The sequence below is a fragment of the Hordeum vulgare genome, chromosome 3H, assembly GCF_904849725.1.
Source record: "Hordeum vulgare subsp. vulgare chromosome 3H, MorexV3_pseudomolecules_assembly, whole genome shotgun sequence".
Taxonomy (NCBI): Eukaryota; Viridiplantae; Streptophyta; class Magnoliopsida; order Poales; family Poaceae; genus Hordeum; species Hordeum vulgare.
This window is the reverse complement of record NC_058520.1, coordinates 600625357-600634796: the sequence shown is the minus strand read 5'-3', so window position 1 is coordinate 600634796 and position 9440 is coordinate 600625357. Positions and strand designations below refer to the sequence as shown.

Below are 9440 nucleotides of genomic sequence, written 5' to 3'. Positions count from 1 at the left end.
AGGTGTTGGACATGTGAGACGCCGCGCCGGAGTCCAGGTACCAGTCGGAGGTGCTACCGGATGACGAGGGACCGGCAGCGGCTCTGTGGAGAGCGGCTTGCAGCGGCGCCATGTCCCAGGCTGGAACGGCGGCGCCGGGGGCAGTGGGCGCGGTGTACCCAGGCGGAGCGCCGTAGATAGGTACATGAGAGTACCCGGGAGTGCCGAAGCCACCGTAGACAGGGCCACCAGGCGGTGGCATGGTGGGCGCGGCGTACATTGCCTGTTGTGGCCGGGTGCCGGGGCGGGAGCCATGAGGCTAAATTATGCAGTCCACCGTGTTAATCGGACCAATAGACCGGCCCGTTTAGTAACCGCATTGTGTCTGGGTTCGGAGACGCAGTCCACGTGCTAACACGGCACGGCCCAATTATTAAACGTGCCTCGGACAGGCACGTTTAGCACGGGTCGTGCCCTGTCGTGCCCGGCCCGTTTGGCCAGGTATGCTCCATGGTGGTCATGTCGCCTTGGAGAACAATTTTCCTGTTTTAACCTATAAGGCTAAGAAAACCTAGAATTTACCTCACTTTTAAAAAAAAAATCTCAATCTAACATTTTTTGGTGATGCCAAAATCCCTAGCGTCTGGTTTGTCTGGGAGACGTCAAGGTCCCTGGCGTCTGGTACGGCCTGCATGACCGGCTGACCCGCTGAATCTCTGACGATGCAAAGGACCAGAAGCCAGGGACCATGGCGTCTGGTCCTGGACCAGACGCCAAGGACCCTGACGTTTGGTACCAAACGCCAGGTACCTTGGCATCTGGTCCAGCAGATCACGCATTTTTTTTAATAATATGTGCCACGTCATGCAGATGCCAGGACCCTCGGCGTTGGGTACCAGACGCCAGTGTCTTTGACGTCTGGTCACTGACGTCTCGTATCATGCCACGTGAGAGACTCAACGGGTCAGCCGGTCATGCCATCCCGTACCAGACGTCAGGGACCTTGGTGTCTCCTGTGCAAACTAAACTTCAGGGATGTTGACGTCACAAAAAGAGGTTAGATTAGATTTTTTTTAAAGTGAGATCAATTCTGAATTTTCTTACCCTATAGATCAGAACAGAAAAATTGTCCCGCCTTGAACAACGGCGTGGTACTCCGCACCGGCGTGGACCGCCCGAGCAAGGTGGTTGTCGCGAAACAGGTTGTCGATGGCCGTCCACACGGTCAGCGCCGTGTCCTCGTGCTGCATCACGGCGTCCAGGAGCTCGGGGGAGAGGGTGGTGTTCAACCAGTGGACAAAGGCATGGTCCGCCATCACCCACTTGGAGTCGTCGAAGCGCCGCACTGCGTCGGCGTCGATGTGGTCGCAAAGGCCGAACATGCCGATCGCCGTGTCGAAGTGACGGCGCCACCGCGCATGGTTGCCAGCGAGGAGATCGAGAGTGACCAGCACATGACGGCGGATGTCGAGCGTCTGGAGGATCAAGGCCGGCAGCACGGAGGGTCCGACTATATCATATATAGATGTGAGATAATACCTCACGTCTAATCTGACCCTCCCTTCACAAACAACGAACACCTGGGTGCTCCCGATCCACCAAGCCCGGCTAACCCATTCGTTGTTTGTGTGACTGCCTAAATATGGTGTTAAGCAAGGATGATTGTGGCCTGTGTCTTAAATTGTCAGGTCTTCCTGTAGTCTGAAATTGTGGCGACTCTGTTACTCAAATTAAAAGCCTTCGTCCTCACCTCACTCCCCGCGTATTGGGCATAGGCATTTTAATACTTCTACTCCAGCCATAAAATTCATATAAATGGTGGGAGTAGAAGGCATGCCAAAATTCATAACTCCAGACGGTTTGTGCTCAAAAATTCATAACTCCAAAAGGCAAAGGACCAGACGCCAGGGACCATAAATAGTGGACTTTTAGAAATAACACATGAAAACCTTCATAACTCCAGCTGGTTTGTGCCCAAAAATGTTGGATTTTTAGAAAGTTCATATAAATGGTGGATTTTTAGAAAGTTGAGGAGCTAAAAACGAAAAAACAATAAAGGTGGACTAGTAACTCTCAGGGTCGGGGCTCACATTTTGTGCGTTGATAATGGAATTGTATCTCAGATAAATGTTGGTCGCACACCCCAGTTGCAAGTTCATGTAATTTGTACTATTTGCGACAAAAAAATTGGAGCCCAATTGCAAGTGGATGGTGGACTTGCAACTGAGCGTGAAGAATAAAATATAACAACCTACTCGCGAAAACGAGGGTGTACTTATAACTAAGGCAATAAAAGGAGGTAAAAAAAGAGAGTTTGCAAGTAGAGGATGGGCTTGCAACTAGGAGGAGAAAACAAAAAATGCCGGTGCTAATTATAAGGTGATGAGGGTGGACTTGCAAACAAAGCCGACAAAAAAAACTTGGAGACCATTTGGGACTTGAGGGTGGACTTGCAACTAGGATGAAAACAAACTACGTGCCAAGTTGCGACTCAAGAATGGACTTGCAACTGGGACAACTACACAAAACTACGAGATGCATTGCCAGTCAAGGGTGGACTTGCAACTCGGACAACTACGAGCTTAATTGCGAACCGAGGGTAGAATTCCAACTAGAATGAAAAATAAACTAAAGTCTGAGTTACGAGTCGAAGGTGAACTTATCACTCGGATAAAAGAAACTACAAGCTTGGTTGTAAGTCGTGTGTGAACTTGGAACTAGGACAACTCTGATAACAGTTTGCGAGCCAAGGGTGAACTTGCAAACTAAGGTGACAAAGAAACTATGAACCGAGTTGAGTCCAAGGTGGACTTGCAACTAGAACAACAACAAACTATGAGTTAAACGATCACTGGGACTTATTTGTGAAGTTCAAGCAATCAAAAGCAGCTCAGGAGCGGGCGAGGATAAACAAGCAAAATGCTAAAAAAAAAGAGCATCACCATTCTCCGGGGCCAGGGGCTACAAGAGTGGCGTCCCTAAGCGGGATGAATACGAGCAAAAGATGATTGATGCAAGGGTCACTGTGCAAACAATTACTTGGCCCAAAAGGTGCAGGAATTGGTTTTATGTGCATGGGGGGAAGTTGGACCCAAACACGGGGGTGAATCTGGAGCATGCAAGTCTTAAAAATGCCCCTGACGCTATACTTGCTGCAATAGAAGATGCTCGAACGGGGGTGTTCCAGCTCGAGAGAGAGAACGACGAGCTTACACGCGCCCTCAAGAATCGTGAACACCCGGGGCGAACACGAGGCAAAGGCGTTGTTCCGTGGGTTGAGGGGTTTAAGGACTAGAACGACTCTTACAAAAGCCGTTCGAGAAAGAAGAATGTGGAGGTAGCCAAGAAGAAGCAGGATGCCGACCGGCTTGCGGAGTTGGAATGCAAATACTTGCGGCAGCAGGAGCAGATCGACGCACTTATCCAACGGGCGTCTTAGTGGCTGGAGCAATCAGATCCAGCATTGGATAACACCGTCCCACCAATGCCGAAAAGCAGTGTGGGTTCCACGGGGGTCATTGCCGATGATGCACTGCTGGCTCGTTACCCTGTGGATGAAATCACAGAGGTGAAATTTTTTGAGCTACACATGAAACTCAAGAACATATCTATGAAGGTAGCGGACAACTATGCTTTAACAAATTCCCCTGATGCAACCTTCCATTCCAATCCGATTCCAGCTCGATATGCTCATGTCGGGGTGGATCAAGTGATGCCGGGAGATGAGTCACTAGAGCTCGACATTCCTGGAGGTGAAGGGCGGCACACATTGCAAGAAGTCTTATGTGGTCTATTCTTATGGAGAAAGGACTATATCATCTTTCCCAGGCCACCGACTCCTCCTCCAAGTCTGCCGCGTCACCCGACTCCACTCCACCACCCGACACGGAGCGCAGCGCTAGTCCGCCACCGCGTTAGCTGACTCCATCCAATCCCGACATGGAGCCCAGCGCGAGTCCGCCACCGCATCAGGCGACTCCATCCCGCCACCCCAAGACGGAGCCCAGGGAGAGTACACGGTCATTTCATTTTCAGATGAGGAACCAAAGTGCAAAGCGGAAGAGATCACCAAGGAAGAAATCCTCCCCTCGTGCCAAAAAGAAGTTGGCTTACGAGAAGAGCACGACAGAAAGAGACGCCCAAGTGACGAAGGAATTGAAGGCACATTATGGACCGAAACCGCCCCCGCCGCCAAAGGAGATAGTACCTATGGAAACCGCACAACGCGTTCTGGCCAATCTTGCTAAACCGCCTCCGAAGAAAAGTCGATCACACTATGAACACTCTATTAGCAGGTCATATCATCAAGGGCTAACGAAGGACTCAGTCTGTAGTACAAAAAGCAGGAAAACCATTCCCCAGCTGGGAGAACAGTCAGTGCAATCGATCACGTCGCTCAAGGTGGGTATCGAGGTCGTAATCGATCCTGCTACTGCTAAAGAGATGGCTAGAGAGGCCGGTATCACTGTTGAACAACTCCTAGGTGACGAGGAAATGCCCACGGTGGAAGGGGATAAACTAACATGGACATTTTCCCCCGGGCACCTCTCGTCACGCCTGAGCTTGTCGAGGAGCTACCAACGCAAATGTACCGATTGGATACCCGATACATGAGGGAAGCAAACCTCGGGTGATAGAGCCTCATGGTGAAAGTCAAGCGAGAACATTACTTCCATGAAAAAGATTTGTGGATTGAAAGTCCAGAATTCTGGCAGTTATTCAATCAAGATGCACTCGACAAATCTCTCATCGGTTGCTATTGTGTGTAAGTGATTTCTTTCTGTAATTTAAGTCTCTAGCTCTCATCAGCTCGTTCATTTGTCTCTAATTAACCTTACTATATTATTTTATGTGGTGTTATGCAGAATGAAGATGTTTCAAATGAAAAGAGATGGATTCTTTGGCTTTGGCTTCATTGACCCAAATATCATTTGTGACGAGACGTTTAAAAGAAACAAAGATGAAACAGAGGACAACTTGTTCGGTTTTTGGAGATACTAAATACTCAACCAACAATATTATTTCCTTACAACTTCAGGTGAGCGTTACTGTCTTGTACTATAAATTCTAGTTTGCTTACTCGATGTTAAGTGTACGTATAGTACTTGATGAGTTATGCATGCATGCCCGCTTATACAACGCAGTTTCCACTTTATCATGCTAATCATTACGGTCCACGAGGAAAAAGTTCTTGTACTGGACTCATTAAGAAAAGAACCTAAAGAGTACATGAACCTGAGGTTGATGCTCAACAGGTAATTTCAATCATTATCGCAATATGTCAGCCTCTTTAGTTCATTTTCTAATATGAAGCAATCAATGACTCATTTATTCTTTTTCTTTGTTGGCCAGGGTTTGGACACGGTTCATCAAGAAGATTCCGAGTGAATGGAAACCAAAGCTGAAATGGTCAACGTCCAAGGTAATTAAGTAGTACTAGTTATGTCTGCGCATCTCTTTAGTTCTACTTTCAATACCATTAGAATGCTCAATAATTATCTGACTGAATTCTATTCTTGTAAAGTTCTGCAGCTGCAGGAACACGTGACTAATCTATGTGGATACTATGTTTGCGAGAACATTCGTTTTATGACCAAAAATAGGAGCAAAGATGCAAGAAATCTTGGGTACGTAAGCACTATTCACAAAAACATTATCATGGTATAATATATATACACAACTAATATATTCATATTGGTCTCCTTTAAAGATGAAGGAGATGCGGGCTAGGCTTCTAACAAAGGAACGCATACGAGCACTTCAAGAGAAAATGTCGGGATTTTTGCTTGAGCAGGTCATAGATCTGAAAGGAGAATTTCACTTTACCAATTAATTCATGCATGTAATTGATCTCCAAGTTGTAGGAGAAATTATATATATGTGTGTATATATGCATATATATGGTCCTACGAGAAATTCTATGATATATGATTGGTCCTACGAAAAATTCTATGACATATGATTGTTCCTACGAGAAATCCTATGATGTATGCATAACGTGTATGTTATGTATAGTAGCGTAAGATATGTTTGAAATGAAAAATAATTAAATGGAAAACAGAAAATGAAAATCAAAAATAAACATTAAACCCCAAATCCCCAAATCCCTTAGTCCCGGTTGGTGTTATCAACCGGGACTAAAGGTCCTGGCCCCGGTGAGCGTTACCAGCCACGTGGAAGGGAATTAGTCCCGGGTCGTAGAAAATCGGGACTAAAGGGAAGGGCTTTAGTCCCAAGTTATTAGTCCCGGTTGTTGATCCGGGACTAACGGCCCTTCCCAACCGGGACTATAGCCTTGTTTTGTACTAGTGATCGATGAATCCAAGATGGTGGAGAATATTTGCCAAGGTGAAGTTTGTTAGAGTTGTGTCGAATATTATTATACAAGGTAGGTTACAGTTGGACTTGGAGTCATACGGTGTGTAGACAAGGTAGGAGTCGTGTCCTATTAGGACACTTGTACCCTTATGCCTCTTATATAATGAGAGGGTAGACACACGATGTAACATATGTCAACATAATAGCACAGGCGTGCGGGGGCCGGCGACGTGTGCCGGCGCCCAGGACGGACGGGGTGCGGTATTGTGACGGTTTCATGAAGAGTAGCGCCCGTAGTCATGCCCCGGGGACGTAGCCATATCGGTGAACCTCGTTAACAAATCTCGGTATTGTATTTGTGTGATTGCTTGGTCCTCGGATGATTGACGGAGTGCTTCGGATGATCGTGCAGTGAACAACCAAGGTGTGACATAGCTAAAAATATTCTAGATGAGAATTACCAAATCCAACAAAAATAGAGATATCTAAAATAAAAGTGAAATAAAAACGAAACAGAAAATATGAATTTAAAAATGAAAAAATCAAAAACAAAAAACACAAAAGGGAAAGGGAAACAAATAAATTGAAAAATGAAAAAGAAAACCATCAAAAAAGCAAAGAGAAAAAACAAAAAGACAAAAGGGAAGTCTGTCACGTATCCACAATACTGAGCCACAACACTGAACCACAGGCATTTTGTTGCAAAAGGAAAAACAAAAGACAGCCCAGGTAACAGAGAAGCCCCTCTCTACTGCAAGACAACGCAACAAAGGACTTTGGTACAGATACGAAAATCTTTTACAGAAAGTTAAAGACGTGCTGGTGTGTTACAGAAAGTTAACTTGTCCTTTGTTGTGGGGGCTTTGCTACAGACACAAAAATCTTTTACAGAAGTTACAGACTTACAGATAGTTACGAAAATTCTACGTATTCCTCTCTCTTCCACAACTAATCTCTCCTCCCTGATTTTCTGGATGGGGCCGACTCTCATCTAACAATCAATTAAATCTTCACACCAGCACATCTGTAACTTTCTGTAAAAGACTTTTGTATCTGTACCAAAGCCCCCACAACAAAGGACAAGGGCGAGATCACGTATGCCATGCAAGATTCAATGGTTAAACGCTTAGATGTAAGATAACTACTTCATATCTTAAACAACAAATTTGTTATATTTTCTGTTTTTTGGCGATTTCTTGTAATACTGATATTTGATTAATATAGCTATGGAGCCGCGGCTCATTTGAAAAAAAAACATTATACTTACTTTCTACAGCCTCTCTCGCTATAAAAACAGTGAAGCAAACGTTGGCACATGAATGGGTTGATGGCGCATTTGAGAGATGTACTTAAAAGCCTAACCCTAGCCTGCAATGTGAAGACTCAGCCATGTGTGTTGCTTTACTTAATTCGATGTTATTCTTGGGATCCTCCTCCTCCTCCTCCTGAAGCTCCTCCTTAACGCCGATGTCCGCGTTTCCGTCCATCGCCTGCATCTCCGGCCTAACGTCCAACACATCGACGAACGACGCCACCTTCATCTCGTACTCCTTCTGGCCAATCGGGTAGTGCTCATCGAGGCTAGATGAGATCATCGGCTCCAGTTGATCCACCTTGTGATGATCATCAACCTCACAGCTGGAGTCGTAATCGAAATGCTGCATGACGTCGACGTTAATGTCGACGCCACTGCCACCGGGCTTTCTCCCAGCTTCATCGCCGCCGGCACCGGTTGCCTCGTAGTAGAAATAGTCGTACAGTTGCTGCTGCTGCTGTCCACCGTGATATTGCGGTTGCCGGTTGTCGTCATGATCGGCGCCATTTTGTATCACCGGGTCGGCGACTTCTTGGGCGACGTAGAGCGTGTCGACGACCTGATCTTGGTCAGCGTGGAGGAGCAGCTGCTCCTGCTGGTGGTTCGAGGAGGTGACCTCGAGGTCAGCGCACGGGCCGTCCATGACGTCCCCGCCGGCCACGCCGGATGCGGCCTGGCGGTAGAGATCAAGGTGTTGGTTCAGGGCGGCGAGCTCGGCCGCCAAGAGCTCGCTGGTGTGCTCGAGGTCGATGATCATGCGGCAGCAGCCTCCGACGGGGTCCATGGCGCGCATCTCCGCCTGGTAAATGAGCGTCTGCATGGCCGCCTCGCAGAGCTCGGGCTTGAGACGGCGCAGCGTCTTGAGGATGTTGCTGACGCCGAAGAGGCGGTGCGCGTTGAGGAAGCGGCGCTGCTGGTCGGCGGGGAAGTAGGGCGCCAGGGGGCAGTCGGGGTTGCACTTGCGGCGTTGGTACTTGCACGCGGCGCAGGCCTGGTTGGTCGTCCCGCTCCCGCTGCCGCTCCCGGAGCCGCCACCGCCGGAGCCGCCGCTGCGAGGGGAGACGCTGCTGGAGTGGTTGTGCTGCGACTGGGATTTGGTGTTGGTAGTGATGGTGGAGGAGGCGTTGGTGATGGTAATATGGAGGTGGGAGGAGGAGGCGGCGGAGGAGGAGGTCATTGCTGCGCCTGCGCGCGCGCCGGCAATGGCGACGGAGCTGCCTGGCCCTAGCGAGGACGGAGGCGTCGGTGGAGGGTTGGGCCTGGCGCTGTCGTAGGAATAGGGGAGGCCGCTGGAGCTGTCAATGCCATTATTAGTGTGGAATTAGCTGGGTGATGCCTATTAAAAGGGATCAAGTCGTTCGCAGACGCTGTGGCAGGAGATCGAGAGTGGAAAGGGTCGCGGCTTGTGCTCCGAGCGTTGCGGGGTGCTAAGAGTCTGTTAAGTATTAGCGGATGGATTCCAGTAGCCCGCCGCTACTTTTCAGTCAACATCGATCAGGAGGATCCATCCCGTAGCAATTTGTGGTCTACAATTCGCTCTGCATGGAGGAGAGCTTCACATCCTTGATTTGGATTTGGATGTGATGTGAGCCACCATGCATGAGCATGAGTAGGTTTATTACGTGCACGGCACACCATGGGAGCATAATGGCATGGACGTACGCATCCATGCATGCATGCCATCGACGTGCCGTTGCTGCTGATAGAACGCACGCACGTATCGCATGGCATGGCCGCTCACGCGAATAGGAGTGGGCGACCGTGACAGATCGAGCACCACCGCTCGGTTGATATCTTCAAATTAAGCGCCGATCGAGCCATTAACCCC

General features: G+C 48.4%; 1 protein-coding gene across 1 annotated transcript; it reads right to left on the bottom strand.

Moving 5' to 3' along the window:
- Positions 1-7489: 7489 nt before the first annotated feature.
- Positions 7490-8918, bottom strand: LOC123440988 (protein IAL1-like). The gene has a single exon (XM_045117523.1). It carries the CDS (start codon positions 8787-8789, stop codon positions 7647-7649), a length of 1143 nt encoding a protein of 380 aa, XP_044973458.1. The 5' UTR covers positions 8790-8918; the 3' UTR covers positions 7490-7646.
- Between the last annotated feature and the right edge of the window lie 522 nt (positions 8919-9440).

Excerpts from the sequence above, each read along its gene's own strand:
- LOC123440988 (XM_045117523.1), bottom strand. The coding sequence starts at position 8,789 with ATGACCTCCTCCTCCGCCGCCTCCTCCTCCCACCTCCATATTACCATC.